The following is a 20,597-nucleotide window of genomic DNA, read 5'->3' as shown; positions in this document are numbered from 1 at the left end:
CCGGACATGTGGTAGGCAAAGCATGGGCGTACTCAGGTGTGACATGCTAAGTTTACACTTAAATTTCCACCAGAAATTGATTTTTATTTTCATTTAAAGTATTACAGTATTTCTTAGATTTTTTTTCAGGCTGCATGACAGTTCCGGTTAAGTGAGTTCCAGTTAACAGAGATTCTACTGTATTTACATTAATTAAACGATATGTTATGTTTATACACACAAAGGTGAGTAAATGAAGATGCCTAGATTAGAGAATTACCCTTCATGTGTCTCTTAACAGAAAGAAAAGATACAAATCATTAAAGAGCACCAAACAAGGGAATAAAAACACCATAAGCCCATGCTTTTCAATAACAGTCCACCAGGTTAGGAAGATCCTGAAAGAAAATCCTAAAGGAGGGAACAGGATACTGGGCTTGATGGACCATTGGTCTAACCAGTATATCTATTCAAAACAATAAACTCGAGGAGCGTAGGGAGAGGGGAGACATGATTGAGACATTTAAGTACATCACGGGACGGGTCGAGGTGGAAGATGATATCTTTCTTCTCAGGGGACCCTCGACCACAAGAGGACATCCGCTCAAGCTCAGGGGAGGGAAGTTTCGTGGAGACACCAGGAAATACTTCTTCACGGAGAGAGTGATTGAGCATTGGAACGAGCTTCCAGTGCAGGTGGTCGAGGCACGCAGCATCTCAGACTTCAAGAACAAATGGGATACCTATGTGGGATCCCTACGAGGTCATGCCAAGGGATAGGGTCACTAGGACTGAATGAGCGGGTCAGTAGAGTGACAGTATAATTACAATTATTCTTTAGGGGGTCAGTAGACTTAAGAGGGTGGGTAAATAGTGTGGGCAGACTTGATGGGCTATGGCCCTTATCTGCCGTCATCTTTCTATGTTTCTATGTTTCTTTCTAAACTGAACTTTATCAATTTTCAACAGGCATTTACAAGGAAAGCAGCAAAGGAATTATGTATGTAGAGAAACTTTCTCTCAGCGCATCTCCAGGAAATGTTTGCTACATTCCCACATTCTTCTACAAAGATCTGGAAAGATCTAGATTTTGCACCCAAGGACTAAAGCTTGTCGATTATGGAGAAACAGGTGCATATTAGAATCACAGCCTTGGTCAAGCACAACATTCATTAACAAGGTATTCCTAAAAGTCTCTTCCTCAATTCATCTTTCTCTTGTCTTTTCCCTAGGAGTCCCTTTTTTCAACGTCTTCGATCATGTTTTTGTTTTATATTCTTAGGTAGCTTTGATGTTTCCCTTCAATATTTTGATCAAAAAATGTTTCCCCCATGTGTCGCCTGGCTCTTCCCTTGTGCCTGAGAAGATTTGGTCTTGTCTTTAAATTTCTGACCTATTTCATGGATGCTGCTTCCCTCATCGCCTTTTCTGCATAGGATAATATATACTACATTATTGTAAGGTTGGCGTTCACATGGGTGGAATCTGAGTGCAGCGTTGGCAGGTTGCACACTTACATGCGTAACTGAAATAATATTTTACGTTCCCTGCATGGCTGACAAATCTAGGCGTGAACACATACATCCCTTCTATGGCTGACATTAAATGCTCTTGCCTAATACATATGCACACATATCTAATTGGCCTAGAATTCTATAAATAGCGTCTAAAAATTAGAATCATGCTTAGCGCTGCTTAAGTGGGCTTAGGCATTGCTAGACATCCTAACTTTTAGGTACATCATATTTATGCCAGAGTTTTCTTGGCTTAAGCACCTAAGTTAGGGACCTACAGGTGCTTATGTCCAAACCAGGCACCTCCATACAAAACACACCCACAATACGCCACTAACCATTGTGGTAGGCATCTTGGACCATGTGCCTACCTTAAAGTGGTAGACCCCTACCAATTTAGGATCCTAATATCCAAGTGTACTTTGCGTCAATTTTGAGGTGCTAATTAGAAAAAGAACATAAGCTGTGCCTCTGCTGGGTCAGACCAGAGGTCCATCATGCCCAGCAGTCCACTCACGCGGCGGCCCATCAGGTCCAGGACCTGCATATTAATCCTCTATCTATACCCTTCTATCCCCTTTTCCTTTAGGAAATCATCCAATCCCTTCTTGAACCCAAATACCGTACCCTGTCCTATCACAACATCCGGAAGCGCATTCCAGGTGTCCACCACCCTCTGGGTGAAGAACTTCCTAGCATTGGTTCTGAATCTGTCCCCTCTTAATTTTTCCGAATGCCCTCTCGTTCTTGTAGTTTTCGAAAATTTGAAGAATCTGTCCTTCTGTGGAATGAGTTAGGTGCCTACATTAGGTGTCAGCACCTTAGGCCAAGGATGCTCTGGTCTAAAATACCGGTGCCTAAGTTGTCAATTATTGGCGCCGATTATGTCTTAAACAATCATTAGGCGCCTACATTGGCTAGGCACAGCATTGTTTCTGGCGTGGCACTTCAGGAGGAACTCAAATATAAAGTGAGACCCCCGAAGCAATCCAGATCATCAGCATTCGGACAATCGGCGTTCCACTGTACCTGCACCTAACTTGTGAGTACATCACAAGTATTCTATAACAGCGCGTATACATTTTAGAAATGCCGATGATCCGGCCAGGCTCCTCCTCCTGACCACGCCCCCTTTTCATATTCACATGCTAGAACCTATGGACAACACTTTATTGAATGCGCCTACCAAGTTGGGTGCCTACCTTCTAAGTAATGCCAATAACTAAATAAAATTAGCATCAATTATTACATTACATTACATTACATTAGTGATTTTTATTCCGCTTGTACCTTGCAGTTCAAAGCGGATTACATAAGAAGAGAACTGGACATTTCCAGGAGGGTACATGACATTGGAGAATACAGATTGAGGATATAGACTTAATAACAGAATGATGGTAAAGACTTAATAACATCGGAAGATGTTTTGAACAGCAGTGTTTTGATTTCTTGGGGGATGAGGTGAGGGAGATTAGGTAGATTGTATATATTTTTTGAACAGCAGTGTTTTGATTTCTTTACGGAATGTCTTGAGGTCGGATGTTGTGGTTAACAATCTGGTGATGGAAGGTTCGAGTTTTGCTGCATGTGTTGCCAGGAGGCTATCATAAAGCTTTTTGCGATGAGTACCCTTGAGTGGTGGGTATGAGAATGATGTCAGTGTTCTTCTTGTTCTGGGTGGAAGGTTACGGTTTAGGCGATCATTTAGATAGGTAGGTGCTGTACCGTTAATTACTTTGAAGAGTAGGCAGTATAGTTTGAATTGAATTCTGGCTCGAATCGGTAGCCAATGTGAGTCTAGGTAGGCATTGGTGATGTGGTCAAATTTTCCGAGTGAGTAGATTAGTCTAAGAGCTGTGTTCTGAACAGTTTGAAGTTTTTTGATCATGTTTGTGGGGCATGGTAGATATAGGATATTGCAGTAGTCCACAAGACCTAGTACCAGGGATTGTACAATGATCCTGTAGTGTTCTTTGTCAAAGAATTTCCTTATTTTTCTTAAGTTGCGCATTGTGAAGAATGCTTTTTGGGTAGTTTTGTTGATTTGGGTCTGCATAGTGCAGCATCTGTCTATCAGCACTCCCAGGATTCTGAGTGAGGTCTGGATTGGGTATTTGGTTGCTTTAATTTCTAGATGAGGTGTTAATTGCCCATTATCAGAGCTGATTAGGCTTGTTAAGCAATTACATTGTACACCAATTTGCGTGCACAACTTAAGGCACCCTCTCCCTTTCCTTTTCTATTTTTTTTAATAAAATGTCACTTTTACCCTTTTACGTATCACTTTACAGTTCTTTATTGTTCGTATCTGTCTTTGAATACCTTCTTTATTTTATATTTATGTTAACTTTGTTTGTAAACCACTTAGACGTAATGATATATCAAATTAAAATAAACTTGAAACTTGACCACATATACAATTTGGAGGTAAGGGCCTGGCAGTCAAAGCAAATTAGCTGGTCGCCGACCAGTTTGGTCGGAGCTAGCCGCTAATTTTCAGAGACACTTAACTGGTTCGTACATGACCCAAAGCATTCCAGGGAGAGAGTCAGCCCTTGGATAGGCATTGGCTCAAAAATAACAGGATTATTGAAAGCCAAAGCCCAGACAGGGCCATGTTTTGAACTTCCAGGAATAACTCCGTCAGCAGTGATCAAAACGCTAACTACCACGTCCGAATATTGAGCCCTATGTTTATAGAATACTGTTATTTACCCTAGCCAATCACATGACATGATCTCCTCATGACTAAACTTAGATTCTAGAATGTCGATATGCTAATATTCAATAGTGCAATGTCATCCATAACTGCCATTGTAAAACTTGCGCCTAACTTTAGGTAACGTTTAAAGAATAGAAACATAGAAACATAGAAATAGACGGCAGATAAGGGCCACGGCCCATCAAGTCTGCCCACTCCATTGACCCTCCCTATCTATCTTTGCGGATAGATCCCACATGTTTATCCCATTTGGCCTTAAAATCTGGCACGCTTCTGGCCTCAATAACCTGAAGTGGAAGACTATTCCAGCGATCAACCACCCTTTCGGTGAAGAAGAACTTCCTAGTGTCACCGTGCAGTTTCCCGCCCCTAATTTTCCACTGATGTCCCCTTGTTGCCGCGGGACCCTTGAAAAAGAAGATATCCTCTTCCACTTCGATGCGACCCGTGAGGTACTTGAATGTCTCGATCATATCTCCCCTCTCTCTACGTTCCTCGAGTGAGTAGAGCTGCAACTTCCCTAGCCGCTCCTCGTACGGGAGCTCCTTGAGTCCCGAGACCATCCTGGTGGCCATTCTCTGGACCGATTCCAGTCTCAGTACATCCTTGCGGTAATGTGGCTTCCAAAATTGCACACAGTACTCCAGGTGCGGTCTCACCATGGATCTATACAGTGGCATAATGACTTCAGGTTTACGGCTGACGAAACTCCTGCGTATGCAACCTATGATTTGCCTTGCTTTGGATGAAGCTTGCTCCACTTGGTTTGCAGACTTCATGTCATCCCTGACAATCACCCCTAAGTCTCTTTCTGCTTCAGTTTTTGTCAAGATCTCGCCATTTTATGCACCTTGTTTATGCACACAAGGGCCCTGATTCTATACATGGTACCTACCAGTAGGTGCCTAGATCAGGACGCCTAACTTAATTTTTTTAACCGGTTCAGTGAGCACTCTTAATTGAACAGCGTCATTAGAAACCAATTTTAAAAACGATTTTGAAAAATTTCAAGTGAGCGCCGTGTAGGCATCTACACCAAGGTGCCTACACGAAAAGTGGGCATGGTTATGGGCAGAGTTTGGACATGGACAGAATTAGGATTCAGTAAGCATGTACCATAAGCACCGGCATTTTAGACCAGGAAAACCCTAGCCTAATATTATGACACCTAAGTTGTAGACGTCTACAGAGGTCTAACTCGATTTAGTCAGTGCTAGGCTTGATTCTACAAATGGCAACTAACTTTGAATTAAATGCAAGTCATCTAAAGACTATCCAATGCTAGAATGTGGCCAGTCATTGGCTCAAACTTCCCTAGCTGTACGTCTCTCTCAGAACGCCTAACAGGGAGAAAAAAAGAGTTAAAGTGCTCACAGTTGCTGGACGTTAGAGCAATCATGTACAGACACCCGAAAGTGATCTATCATGACATGCGGTAGGTGCTTTCTCCAATGTTGCCTACTGAGTAAAGTGCCATTTATAGAATCAGTTCCAAAATGTATTTAATGCACATTATCCTATGAATTAATGAGCATAGGGTCTATTTCTGTACACTATCCGAATGCATGTTAAGTATGTTTTATTAGCATGAATATGTGAAATGAACTAAAAGAATTCACCAAAATTGGTGACGAAAGCCAACTTTTCCAAAAAGAAACCAAAAATGTCTTCCCGCTGGACATCCCTAGAGGTCCGTCTAAGAACCTTTTGTCATACTAGACTAAGCATTGTGTGGTTTAGGGCAGTGTTTCCCAAATCAGTCTCAGAGTACCTCCTTCCCAGTCAGGTTTTCGGGATATCCACAATTGATATGCATGAAAGAAATTTGCATACAATGGAGGCAATACATGCAAATCAATCTCGTGCATATTCATTGTGGATATTCTGAAAATCTGACTGGAAAGGGGATTCTCCAGGACCAACTTGGAAAACACTGGTCTAAGTTAAATGAAGGTGTGGGCTCTGAAACAATGTTAATTCCATTGTCAATCCCCAAGGAAAGAACATACAAGAAACCCATCCAACCAGGCTAAAATGTGATATGAACACTGATTATTATAAATTATTATTGTTCATGGTTTGTATCATTTCAGATCATGGACACTCAATAAATGGAATCAGACAACCATACAACTAATGCAATGGATTTCATGGATTTCACTCTGCTTGGGTTTCCTGATTGGCATATCGTGCTATCTCTTCTCTTTCTTTTTCTTTATGTGCTGATTCTGACAGGAAACGTTGCCATATTTACTGTCATAAGAACCAATCCTCACCTCCACAAGCCCATGTATTTCTTTCTTAGTAATCTGTCCATCCTTGATATCTGCTACTCCTCCACTACCCTTCCTAGTATGCTGGCCAATAGTGTGACAGGAAGGACCGCTATTTCCTTCCACAAGTGCCTTGTTCAATTGTATTTCTTTGTGTCCTTAGGAGGTGCTGAATGTCTCCTCTTGACCGTCATGGCCTATGACCGTTATATAGCCATATGCAACCCACTGAGATACTCAGTCGTTATGAACCAGGCAATATGTTGGCAACTAGCCACTAGTTCTTGGATCAGCGGATTCCTGAACGCAGTGCTACACACTGTTATGACCTCCAAGTTGCCCTTCTGTGGAGACCGCAAGATCAACCATTACTTCTGTGATGTTCCCCCGCTCTTAAGGTCAGCTTGCACCAATACCTACACTACTAAAACTCTGCTTTATATTGTCAGTGTGTTCTTAGGCATAAGCCCTTTTATCTTTGTGATGGTCTCCTACATCCGCATTATCTCCGCCATCTTGAAAATCCAGTCCGCTGAGGGGAGGCGCAAAGCCTTCTCCACCTGCTCTTCCCACCTCATTGTCGTTACTGTGTTCTATGTGACTGCAAACATCAACTATATAGGGCCTGACCCTGGTGATTCCTTTGATGTAGTGAGACTGTCCACTATGCTCTACAGTGTTCTAACACCCCTGCTCAACCCTGTCATCTACTGCCTGAGGAATAAAGAAGTGAAGACAGCTCTGATGAAAGCAATCGGGAAAAAAATTGGCAAATGATTTTCAAAATATAGGTCAGCCACTGCAGCAATAATGTTCTCTAAACACTTTTCCAAATTTGTTTTCTGTACAACATCAACGAGGACTCAACAGAATCAGATGAGGCTCTCGTCTTTTATCTTTTGCTGATAGGTCATGATTGCAACTCTGTATTCATCTTCTCTAGCCAAAGGTGTGCTAAGTTTCTGTAGAACCTGTTGGGATTTTTGTGAGTGTGCGTTCTTTGCTGAAGAAATAAAATGTATTTATTTATGATTTCATGTCTTGATATACTGCCACATCATATAGGCTTTGAGGCTTAAGGTGTCTGAATTCTTTTTTCCATTGTAGCTGTTACTGAGGAAATCTTGGAAATATTCCACTGAAATAAGATCTCTCTCAGCTTCTCATATTCTCTTCTACAGCCTCTAACCAGCAGACGGTGTGTTCCTTTTCGTAGCCTCAGACCAACCAAAGAGCTCTCGGAGCTGTCTCTGATCTCTTCCAGACTCTGACCAGTAAAAATGCTCTGACGGATACCTGCACTCTCTCCCCTAACCTATGATTGATAGGCTGGAATCCCTGGCCTACATTTCCAGTGCCTACCTTCAACACAAGTCACGATTTGGAAAACGGCACCGTAATCTGAGTGACATTCAACCAGCACCGTTTTTTCAGGTGCCTGCTGATTTCGGTGCCACGTTTAGGCTCTGGGCCTTTTCAGAAAAAAAGGAACACAACAGCATTGGGTCTATAAAGACATACCTATGTTTCTGGTAATAGATGACACTTTTGCAGGGGAAGCATTAGATAAAAGAAGCATTCCTAGAAGTTACGTGGGGCTTAAGTTATAAAAAAAGTTTTCCTCCTGGCTTAAGTGACCCAGGTGTAGTAAAAGTAGTGGGCCACATTTTACCCAAAACAGGGCTGCATCAGGGGCACAGTTCTAAAACACATACAGGCAGTCCCCAGGTTAAGAACGAGTTACGTTTTTAAAGCTGTTCTTAAGTCAGATTTGTATGTAGCTCAGAACTTGTTGATTTAAAGATTCTTACTGCTTACCTCTGCTCCCAGGTGACAAAAGGGCCAACTGTCCCTACTGGTGTTCCCTCTAAGATACAGCACGCACAACCACACACTGTTCTTATTAATGTGGTGAGCATGGACCATGAGACACCAGCGCACTCATAAAGCTGCAGCTGCCAATTAAGCTGCTAGCTTTCACTCAAGGTGTGAAAAATAACAAAAACATGGAAATGACGCATAACACAAGGTTCATCAAAATATTTAATTTTATTGTTTTTATTTTTCTATCATGGACATCAAAAGGCTAGTTGCATTAGCGGGAGGTCGTTATAGTTGCCAAAATGCTGGCCTTCTGATAACGAACTCAACTCGATACTTCGAAGCTCCCCTTTATATACCTTAAGTTCAGTGTGACATCATTGGCCGTGTGGGCCAATCAAATACAGAGGTGGTCTTGAAAGTTAGACAAAGAAAATTCCTCTACATGTTTAAAAGTTTCAGAAATCATATTTGTTTTGTTTACATTCATTTCTGAATATACATTAACATTTTATTACATATCCAATATTCCTTTTATCCTTTTCACAAAGGTATATTAAGAGAATCTGCATTTGTTAAAAGAGTGCTGAGATATTCTCAGCCCTCAGAGAAAAAGGCAGTCAAGGAGAAGGAGGGGCTGTTTCCCCCTCTCCCTGAAACCTAACAGCTTCAAATTACACCTACTCACACAGAAGCCTTCCTATGCTAGAGACTGCTGCGTGTCCGACTCTAATTATTTCCAGATGTTGCTTTAGGATTTGTCCCTTAGTGTTCTTTTTATAAACCATTTCACTTTAAATATAAATTCTTTCATCCATCCATTCAGCACTTGCTTGGGGCCCCACATCCATTCAGACCATGTATTTTCATTCATTCTATGTATTTCATTCATATTTAATACCTGTTATATCTCAGTTTGGGATACGTAATCAAATATGCTCTTCCTACCCAGTCTAAGGCACATCTGGTATAAATTAGAACCACGATGCTAGAAGCGGGAAACCTGAACAAAGGCTGAACACATCCTGATTTCCTTTATGATCTAGCCTAATAGCAAAGTACATAAAAAGAATATTATTATGCTTTCTCTTAATATTAATCTGTAGTGTGTTTTTCTGGCCTTGGCTACATCCATATTCAGATTTTTATTCACCAATTTTTCATACGCTTCTATTGGGTGTGGCCTTAACTTACACATATGCTTGTATCTGACTAGAGTTACCCAGAATCATACGAAAAACAGGCTCTTTTGTAGAAACATTCCACAAAAATACTGCACTATCATGTCCTGACGTCCATTCCATTACCGTCCCATAGACATCACCCCCTACTGGCCACGAGCCACTACTGCTCAGTGGCCATGCATCATTCCTGAATCTGCTGCAGAAGTATAGGAGTCTATGCCCCTGGAAATACTGCTCAGTGAAATCAAATGAAGCACCGACTGAATTAAGTATGAGTCATACTTAAGGCAGGTGTGTCTGTAACTCAGGGACTGCCTGTATATCAAAACATAATATTAGTATTAATCAAAAGGGTCTAAAAGATAACATAAATGTCACAATACGAAATAATCTAAAATAACTACATAAAACAAAAACATTAAAATACCATACAAAGAATCTTACATACCAGTTTGTAAAGTATCACAATTACACACTCTGACAAAGCACGCTAATGCTCAGCAGAGCTGTAAAAATCCATTTTAAAAACATCAATTAAAAACCTAAAATTAATTTTAAAAAAAATTATATATACAAAGGCTAATTCATTATAGACTTCATCACTAATTGATTGGTACTGGCTGCTAACAATACACTTTAAAAACATTCGTTTGTGGTGGACTTGTCTACGAATTCCAAATTTATGGAAAGCTGTAGTAAGATATATTTCAATTCTAGTTCAAATAGAAATTCCGCTGAACCCTGCTCTTATCTTATTGGGTAAACCACCAGCTCAGTTGAGCTCTTTTGAACAGTTGGATTTTATACGACAACTTTTGTAGACTGCAAAGCTTTGCATTGCGCAAAAATGGAAATATCCTATATTGCCCTCACAGCGTTTCTGGCTGGATAAGATCTGGCATATTGCTGGAATGGCTTCAAAGACACATATTATGGAAACACAGATTGTTTTGGGCTCCTCTCTTTCAAACCACTGCAATGTCCCTAAATTCCTCTTAAATTTCCCAAATTATCTATATTCTCCTTAATCGCACCATACAATATATAAATATAGGGAGAGGGGTTGGGGGGGTTCTCTTTTTCTTTCACCTCTTTTCTTTCCTATGGTCGCTGTCCTAACATTTCCATGTGACCTAAGAAATATGTGCGTTGTTTCATGTTTCACCTCTCCTATTCAACGCACACTGGTACCCCTTGGACATAGAATTAGTTACAAAATCTCACTCTTAACTTTTACAAAACGCTCAAACAATCAACCAGAGTTTATTGATAGACTCTTTGGGGTCCTTTTATCAAGTCGAGCTAGCGGGGTTAGCGCATCGGACTTTTCATCCCACGCTAACCCCCGCGGCCGGCTAAAAAACTAACGCCTGCTCAATGCAGGCGTTAGCGGCTAGCGCGGCAGGCGGTTTAACGCGCGGTATTACGCGCGTTAAACCCCCCCGTACCGCAGCTCGATAAAAGGACCCCTTAATTCCTTATAGTCCCACTAAATCGCTTCGGTCTATGTCACAGAATCTCCTTGTCGTACCATCACTAAAATCAATCGACACGCTGAGATCCAACAATTTCGCTGTCATCGCACCTTCTCTTTGGGAATTCGCTGCCTAATCATTTACGCATCGAATCCGTGCTAAAGCAATTTATGTTTAAATATGTTTATTGATTTTACAAGAAAATGGCATCACACAAGACAAACCATTATCCTCCCCCCACCCTCCCCCTCCCTATCCCCAACACCCTCCCTCCCTCCCAACATCCCACAGTAACAATGATCAACCTCCATCTATTGAAGTATTACAAATTCAATAAGTGACTTCGTGCTTTATGAGTCAATGTTAACCAGAATGGTTCCCAAACAGAACTAAATAACCGGCCTCTGGGGGAGTCCAATGAGGTCAAGGACATACGCTCCATCGAGGCTTGACGAAGCATAAGAATTCTCCAGAATGACAAAGTTGGTGGGTCTGGTACAATCCAGCAATGTAGTATAGTTTTCTTTCCCATGAGGAAAGTCCTGGCCAAAAAACCTCGGAAACCTCTCGGAGACCCCCGAGGAAGTGGGTCCATCGTGAACAGCAATTCCGGACGACTGACATATCCCTGATGCCACATGGAAGTAATATGCCGCTGTAGTTGAATCCAAAAGTCCACTATCAATGGACACGACCAGAACTGGTGTCCCAGCGTTGCTCCTGGATGAGCGCATTTAAGACACGTATCCGATGTTCTGAGGTTAGCTCGATACAGGTACGTTGGTGATCTGTAGAGTCGTAAGTAGAACTTATAGTTCATTTCAATAAGGGTCACATGTGAGGTAAGAGAGTGGATAGAGTGAAGACCCTGTTGTATATGATGGCCAGTCACCTCACAGGCCAGATCCTCCTTCCAGCGGGCCGCATAAGCTTCATAAGAAATTGACCCCAGACTGTCCCGTAAAAAGCGTAAGTGGAATTTCAAGGGGATTTGTGTCTGTGCTGTTAAACATAAGGCTTCCGAGATTGTCTCCTGACATTGGTTCGTGAGCCCCTCCGGCGGAAGAGATCTGACATAAGATGTCATCTGAGCATATGCCAACCAGTCCCGAGGCGTCCAACTATATTCAGCCTGCATTACCGCAAAGGATGGCACCATACCCTGTGCTGTTACAACCTGTGAGATATAGTGCAAGTTTGACGTTTTCCACACAGACATCGGAAACCGAGACGTCCCAGGTGGAAAGTCTGGATTGTCCAAAAAAGGTAAGTATGCTGTAGTGGTATGATTAATCTGTAGCATTTTACACAAACGTCTCCACACTTGACGTAACGGTTGAAAAAGAAACTTTCCAAGAGGTGGTGGACCCCCCGGGAGACGCAAAGCGTGCAGCAGATAGCTAAAGTGGTATGGGGAGCATAGGACTAGTTCCGAAGAAGTAGCCGAAAAATGGCTGGTCCCCCTGAACCAATCACTCAGGTGTCTCATTTGACACGCCTGAGAGAACAGTCGTAAACTATGAAGACCCAGTCCCCCCTGCGCCCTGGGAAGCATCAATACTGACAGTGAAATTCTGGCCTTTTTCCCATTCCATAAGTAAGAAGTGAGGTATTTCCCCACCTCCCTCTCATGTTTGACTGACAATAATATAGGGAGCATTTGAAATATATAGAGCCACTGGGGCAACAGCACCATATTATATAAAGCAATTTTACCCATGAGTGTTATCGGAAAGTCCCTCCAAAGTAACAGTTTCTGTCGTGTAAGCGTCATGAGTGGTAGGACATTCACTGAATATATGCTGGTAATGTCTATTGGTATTTGTATACCTAAGTATTTCAGAGAGGTGGTAGCCCATTGTAATGGAAAAGGTCCCCTCCACTGAGCAGGGAGTCCTCGAGACAGAGGAAGTGCCAATGATTTCTGCAGGTTGAGTATCAATCCCGAATATAGACTAAATTCATCTAGGATGGCTAATGCTCTTTTCAGGGAATCCTGTGGGTCGGCTAATGTCAGTAACATATCATCAGCATACGCCAATACTCGTAACTGGGAGTCTCCTTCTGGGAGCCCCACTATACCATCATCTCTCTGCAGTGTTCTCAGGAAGGGATCCAGATAGAGCAAGAACAACATGGGAGAGAGAGGACTACCCTGTCTCGTACCTCTCGCAATTTGAAAAGACGGCGTCTTCGTACCATTCACCAGAATACTGGCAGTGGGTGACGTATATAACAATCGTATCATATCATAAAACCAACCGGTAAAACCCATATAGGAAAGTACCGAGAATAGGTAGTTCCAGTTGACTTTATCAAAGGCTTTCGCCGCATCTAAGCTAACCAAAATTCCATCTGTGCGCGTTATGTGAGCTCTGTGCATGGCCGTCAAGAGCCTTCGTACATTGAGTACCGAGTGGCGCTGCTTGACAAAGCCAACCTGCTCTGGAACTATCAGTTGGGGAAGCAGTGGCGCCAGTCGATTGGCCAATACCTTATCCAATATTTTAATATCTACATTAAGTAGAGATATGGGCCTATAGGATTCTATATCTGTGTCTCTTTTCCCCGGTTTTGGAATTAATGTTATGTATGCATGGTTTGCTCCCTCCGGAAATGCTCCCTCCTCCTCTGCCGCAAGATAATATGCCTCCAAGGGTCCACAAATTTGTGTAAGTAATAATTTATAAAATTCCGGGGAATACCCATCAGGGCCTGGAGATGTTCGATTTTTCAGTTGCTTCACAGCTGTTTGTATTTCCTTCCCCTGTATTGGCCTATTTAAAGCAGCACGCATAGGAGAGGACAATCTTGGCATCCCCGCATCCTCCAAGAAGTCCCCCGCCTCCGGTCCCCGTGTGCCCTCCACCGAAGAGTAAAATTGTTTATAATAACGCAGAAAACTATCAGATATGTCCCCTGTGCCCGTCACCTTCGTTCCATCAGGTAAGTGCAAACAAGGAATATATCTATCTGGCCGTCTAGCTTTGGTGAGTGATGCAAGTAGTCTACCCGGTTTGTTCCCATATCTATAGTATTTATGTTGGACGAAGTATAAGTGTTTTTTTGTTCGTTCATGAATCAGAGAGTTTAGGGCGGCCTGAGCTGATATCAAGAGTTCATTAGAACCTCTTGTAGGATGTGCTAGGTGTTGCTTCTTAAGCATCTTGCATTGCCGCTCAAGATGTATAATGCCCTGAGATACGCGTTTTCGATATGCCACTACATAGGCGATAATGTCGCCTCTAAGAACTGACTTGGCCGCTTCCCAAAATAAGAGAGGTGTCTCCCTATGCTGAGCATTGAAACGAAGGTAGTCCTCCCATTTCTCCGTTAGGTATGTTAGAAAGTCTTGATTATCCACTAAATAGGATGGGAACCGCCACCCACTAAAAATAGGAGACGTGTCAGTAAGTATATCTACCCATATCGGGCAGTGGTCCGATACGGAAAGGGGACCTATCTCCGAGGTTTCAATCTGAGAAAATAATGAATTTGAGACGAAAATGTAATCTATTCTGGAAAAAGATTGGTGTGCCCGGGATTGATGTGTAAAGTCCCTTTCTCGTGGATGTAATAATCTCCAAGGGTCTACAAGATCCAGCGCCTCACACAAATAGGGTAAGCCTTTGCTCGGAGGCAAGCTTTGACTGAGGCCTGGCCCCGTACGATCCTGTTCCGGATCCAGAACTTGATTAAAATCGCCTAAAATCAGTAACGGTATTGTAGGGTCATGTTGACCTAAAGTAACCAGGCCCTGAAAGAATTTGTGTTCGTATTGATTAGGGCCATAAGCTATTAGAATGTTGAATACCCTGTCTGATGTGGTCACCTTACAAAGTAGGGCTCTACCCTGTGTATCTGCATGTATCTGTTTCACCCGTCCCGGAAAGCCTCTACGCACCAAGAGGGCCACTCCAGCGTGTTTAGTAGTGGCCGAGGCAGAAAAAATCTGGCCCACCCAGCCCTTTTGTAATTTAGCATGTTCAGTCATAGTTAATCGTGTTTCCTGCAAGCAGGCAAGATCTACCTTGTGATGTTTTAACCTGCTCAAGATCTTGGTCCGCTTCACTGGAGAAGTTATGCCCCCGACATTCCAGGACAATATTCTAAATGTCCTACCACTCATCAGGACCACTGAAAAAGAACATGGTCAGCAGTGTGTCCTGACATCCCCCAGGCGCCCAGCCCTCGCCTGAGGAACCACCAGCACTGAAATCAACAGTAGACCCGTACATAATCTCTACTTTTCGTAACCATATCACATGAGAGGATAGATCAAAAAGTACACACTTCCCAACATTCAAACCCTCCCCCTCCCTTCCCAATCCCCAACTTTTCCCCCCAATTCCCCCCCCGAAACAGTGACCCATCCTGCAGCACTACGATACAGGAAGGTAGAGCACGTCTATGATGCATGGAAACTCGTCCCCCCCTTATACATAACTTGAAAATTGACCCATAATTGGGTAAACAGCATTAACCATGACTTGTAGTGGCGAAGCCCACAGAAGTATGTAAACCTTGTCCATTATGTTCAGGTTGTTGATGACCCAGGGGCCCCCAGCTTATTAATAAAGTCCCCAGCCAACATCTCTGAGTCAAACACATGCCATTTACCCTCTAGCTGTATTTTCAGGACAGCAGGATAGAGAAAGAGGAAGCGGCATTTAAGATCAGCCAGCCTCCTACAGAGAGGGTAAAATACTTTCCTTTTTTCAGTTAATGCAGCCGAGTAGTCCTGGCCGATACGGATGGGGCTAGAGTCATAGGTCAGGTTTTCTCTTTTAAGTCGGAATTCTCGGAGTATCTCCACCTTATGTCTATAGTTGTGCAGTTTTCCAATCACTACCCTGGGCCTCTGATCATTCCCGGACCTAGGTCCCACACGGTGGACCCGTTCAAAGCGCGCTGGGCCCAGGCTAGTCGGCATAGGCAGTTCGCTGGTTAGCCATGTCTCCAGCACAGATAGGAGAGTGGAGTCTGGAATCGTCTCAGGGAACCCCATAAAACGTAAATTCCCCCTTCGGGACCTATTTTCAAGGTCCTCCAGCTTGGCTTGCTGTTGGTCCAGTTGCACTTTCATGCGTGCCACGTCCGTTGTGAGAACACGTGTCTCATCCTCCGTTGTGGAAACACGTTCTTCCAGCACTGTCACCCTGGCCGTCTGGTCTTCCATTATATTTTCAAGTTTTGTTAATTGGGCAGACAGTTGCTCCATACTCGGAGAAATCGCTTGCGTTATTAAGGCTTTCAGTTCCGCCAGCGTCTCCGGCGTGAACTGCTTCAGCACGCCGCCTGTGGGATCCGCCATCTTGTCTTCTGTAATTTTACTCTTGTCCTTATCTTTCTTCGTCGATTTAGAGGACATGGCTGGTTGGTTCACGGTCAGGAATCTGTCCATACAATGCCCCGCACAGATCGCCGAAGTTCGCTGTCGTGCGCTCGCCGTTCGTCCCGATTTTGACGAGAAGGGGGGGAACGAGCTCCGGAGCTGGCTAGGCTACGTGCGCGCCGGCTCACAGCATCACGTGACTCTTAAAGCAATTTAAAGCAAAATTAAAAACATTCTTGTTCCAAGATGCTTTTGGCCAATAACTGTCCTTTTATAGCTTTATAGCTTTTTACCCTTACCTATTGTTTTTTTTTCCCCTAACTGTGCTCTTTTTCTCAAAGATTGTAGTTCTCGCCCTTCTTTCCCAACTGTGTGAGGTTAGTACATATGTTTTGGTATGTGTTTACTAACCTATCCTGCTTCTGTTTAGTATTTTAATTTTAATTTGTTTTTAAGAAACTTTTTTACTTTGGACACCGCCTAGAAATTTGATTAAGCGGTATAAAATTTTTTTTCATAAACTTGAAACCTTTTTAGGGTCCATTTCTTGGTTTCCGAGTTCATTGCTTGACTATGGTTATTGACTTGATACTCTTATACTTACAAGTTTGCCCGTTTGATATGGTCTGTATATTTCTTGCAAACATAATTGTAGTTGTTATTTAAGCTGTGTATTTGACATATGTATTTCAATTGATAATTCAGTGTGCATTATGTTTTCCAATAAAAATGATTTGAGATTTTAAAGAAACACATTCTTAAAAAAACAACAAAACAAATAAAACAGTAATGTCTCTTTGTAAGTTAAATGCTGACTTGCTCACTTAATTCAATTTCACTAGCTGCGAACATCGCACATAGTGAACCATCACCAGCAAACCAAACCTGCATATTATGTATCTTTACATGAGCATATGAGTTCTTAAACTAAACATAAGAGACAAGCTTACATCTGTAGTCAAGTTCCTAAAATGGTTGTAGCTTAATCTGTTTTGGTATTGTGATATCTCTGTTATCTTTTGAATCTCTTTTAATCTATAGCATATAGAAACATAAACATAGAAACATAGAAAAAGCGGCAGAAAAGGGCTATAGCCCACCAAGTCTGCCCATTCCAGGTATCCCCCCCCCCTGAATTTACTCCCTTAAAGATCCCACGTGAGTATCCCATTTTTTCTTAAAATCCGTCACGCTGCTGGCCTTTATCACCTGGAGTGGGAGTCTGTTCCAGTGATCCACCACTCTTTCGGTGAAGAAGTACTTCCTGGAGTCGCCATGAAACTTCCCTCCCCTGATTTTCAGCGGATGCCCTCTGGTGGTCGAGGGTCCCACGAGCCCGAAGATATCATCTTCTGACTCGATGCATCCCGTGATGTACTTATACGTTTCAATCATATCTCCCCGTTCTCTTCTTTCCTCAAGTGAGTACAGCCGCAATTTCTTTAGTCTTTCTTCATACGTGAGATCCTTGAGCCCCATGACCATCCTGGTGGCCATTCTCTGAACCGACTCGATTCTCAGCATGTCCTTTCGGTAGTGTGGTCTCCAAAACTGAACACAGTACTCCAAGTGAGGCCTCACCATGGCTCTGTACAACGGCATCATAACTTCAGGTCTCCTGCTGACGAAACTTCTGCGGATACACCCCATCATTTGTCTTGCCCTGGAGGAAGCCTTCTCCACTTGAATGGCAACTTTCATGTCCTCGCTAATGATTACTCCTAGATCGCGTTCCTCCGTGGTCCTAACCAAGGTCTCACCATTTAGTACATAAGTTCTACACGGGTTTCTCTTGCCCAGGTGCATTATCTTGCATTTTTTAGCATTGAAGCCTAGCTCCCCCGGCCACACGTGCACCCCCTTTCCTTTCCCCGTACCTTTTTAACTTCTCCGGTGCCAGCAGCATGCCCACGTTGGTGTCGGCTCGCCCTTTGACATCACTTCTTAGGCGCGGGTCCCTCTAACGTCAATTCCTGTTCCAGGGCAGAGGACTAACACAGCCGAAAGCGCGGCAGAGAGCGGAGCGGCCCTGCGCGTGAACGAACATTTCAAATCTGCGAGTGACGCTGACAAAAGCTATGAGCAATTGCTCTCGCACTCACGTTAGAGGGAACATAGACGTAAGTTTAGCCATAGGAAGGAAGGGCAATTTTCCAAAATAGTCCATTTACCTGGGCAAATACCTTTTTGAAATTTGCCCTTATTATCTGTATTTGTGAAACATCCACACACATCCACAGCAGAGTTGCCAACTGGATCCAGGTTCACCTGGCAGGGTTCATCCAGTCCTGGCTTTACCCTATTGCATGCTGGGGCTTGTAGTTCTGATTGCATTCCATAAGAGAAGCCTACCTTTTCAGTGGTCGCAAAATGTCTGGTTATCTATTCAGACACCAACATTAAATATCAGTGATGGTGATTCCTGAAAAACTTTCAGATTCATTCCAACTTCACTCCTGGACCACCTCAAATCTAAGTGGACAGTGCTGTGGTGCTAGCATGTAATTAGCTGTACTCTACTACTATTTATCATTTCTATATCATTTGTAGACGTAAGCAGCAATGTACACCCAACACATAAAAGGCAGTCCCTGGTCAGCAAAGCTTACAATTTATCCAAGACAGACCAAACAGGATAAATAAGGGATTAGAGACTTCTTTATTGTGGAATTGATTAGAACAACATGGGGATTAAAAAAATGAATGAAGGTTTCAGAATTAAAAGCAGCCTCAAAAAGATGAGCTTTTAGCCTAGATTTTAAAAGGACTACAGAGAGCAATGGCATAATAAGGAGAGTGCGGGGGGTGCGGACCACCCAAGGCGCCAAGTCGATGGGGGCGCTGGCACCTGTATGCCCTGCCCTGCCATCCTCATGCCATTCCCCACCCCCATCCCATACCTAGCATGAGCAACTTCTGCCTGTACAGAGTCACAAAGAAGACAGTCCCTGCTCCAAAGAGCTTACAATTTAAACAGCCAAGACAGACAAACAGGATGTCATGGATCCAGTTAAGCAGATATTCCGCGGTACTGTCTGGTTAGCTGCTGCCAGCCAGCAGAATTCAACCAGGCATAAACCTTTTGAATATCTTCTTAGTTTACCTCATCTTTTAATAGCAAATGACTTTAAGACACTTCCCAAATCAGTGCCTCTAGAATGTTTATGTGTATTAAAAACTTTATATACCGCGTAACAGCCTAAAAAGGATCCAAGCGGTTTACAATATATATTTCACATTCAATAAGGAAAGAATAAAAGCAAAAGTTATTTTTTTTGTTTTTGTTGTTTTTGGTTTTGGTTTTAAATTCATAAAATACTATAACAATCATAATCTCATTAATAAACTATAACTCAATTAGTAAAATTGAAAATTTCCTTTAAAAAAAATCAATCATTACATAAATATAGATTACAGTCCCAAACTCATTTCATCAATTTGAAAAAGCCAATTGGAAAAAATGTGTCTTTTGAAATTAATGTATGATTCTTCTTTTCTCAAATCCATGACATTACAATATTGCGGGGTTAAGTGAGTGTAGTTCAGAGTCAGAAAAATGGTAGTGGACGCCTTTACACCTCCCCATGATTAACTTTTAAGCTCCCTCAGCCACCCCAAGATTTTGACAATTAAACTCTCAACATTTACTATCATCACACACAAAAAATGCAGCAAATAAAGCAGATTAATGTATATCTTAATGGCTCTTTGACTTTGTCCTACCCTGGTCTTCTATAGTGATTGGGCCGGCCCAGGAATCTTTTGTGCTTTTATTGGTGAATGCAGTGTTATTACTTTTGAATATCTTACATTTTCACTCTCACAATAAGAGACTAGAGGTATAAATTTAGGTTTGGGTTTTGCCCATTTTTTCCTCTAACGTTTCCTTTTGATTTCAGACTGCTTACATCATTAAACACTGTTGTATAAGTGTATTGACTGATTATGTAATTGTAAGCCTTTTCAATAACAAATTAAATTTTACAAACTGTGTTCCTGGAATCTCTCCGTTGTCTTCAGTTTTTTGCTAGCTAGATTTTTGTGCAGGCAACAATTTTCCCTGACAAAATATAGCCGATCAGAAGAGGGTTAATTTATAAAAAGAAGATTTTTCCATCCAGACAAACCCTTTCAAAATACTAGCCACTTAGCAGCTATCTTCAATGTTCACTTGTGTTTGAAATTAGGGTTAGTTTTGTCTGTGCTTCTAATTATTTCCAGTATGTATCAGTTAAGCACGCAATGTAAAATTGACTCTTATTGGGCTCTTCTTCCCCCCAGTGATGATAAGGAA

General features: G+C 42.4%; 1 protein-coding gene across 1 annotated transcript; it reads left to right on the top strand.

Annotated features, from left to right (window-relative positions):
* The first annotated feature begins 6,356 nt into the window (after positions 1 to 6,356).
* On the top strand, positions 6,357 to 7,265 carry LOC117368608 (olfactory receptor 5V1-like). Its single transcript, XM_033962337.1, has one exon. It carries the CDS (start codon positions 6,357 to 6,359, stop codon positions 7,263 to 7,265), a length of 909 nt encoding a protein of 302 aa, XP_033818228.1.
* The last annotated feature ends 13,332 nt before the right edge of the window (positions 7,266 to 20,597 follow it).

The sequence above is a fragment of the Geotrypetes seraphini genome, chromosome 10 (genome assembly GCF_902459505.1).
Source record: "Geotrypetes seraphini chromosome 10, aGeoSer1.1, whole genome shotgun sequence".
NCBI classification, from domain to species: Eukaryota; Metazoa; Chordata; class Amphibia; order Gymnophiona; family Dermophiidae; genus Geotrypetes; species Geotrypetes seraphini.
This window is presented reverse-complemented; position numbering and strand designations above follow the sequence as displayed.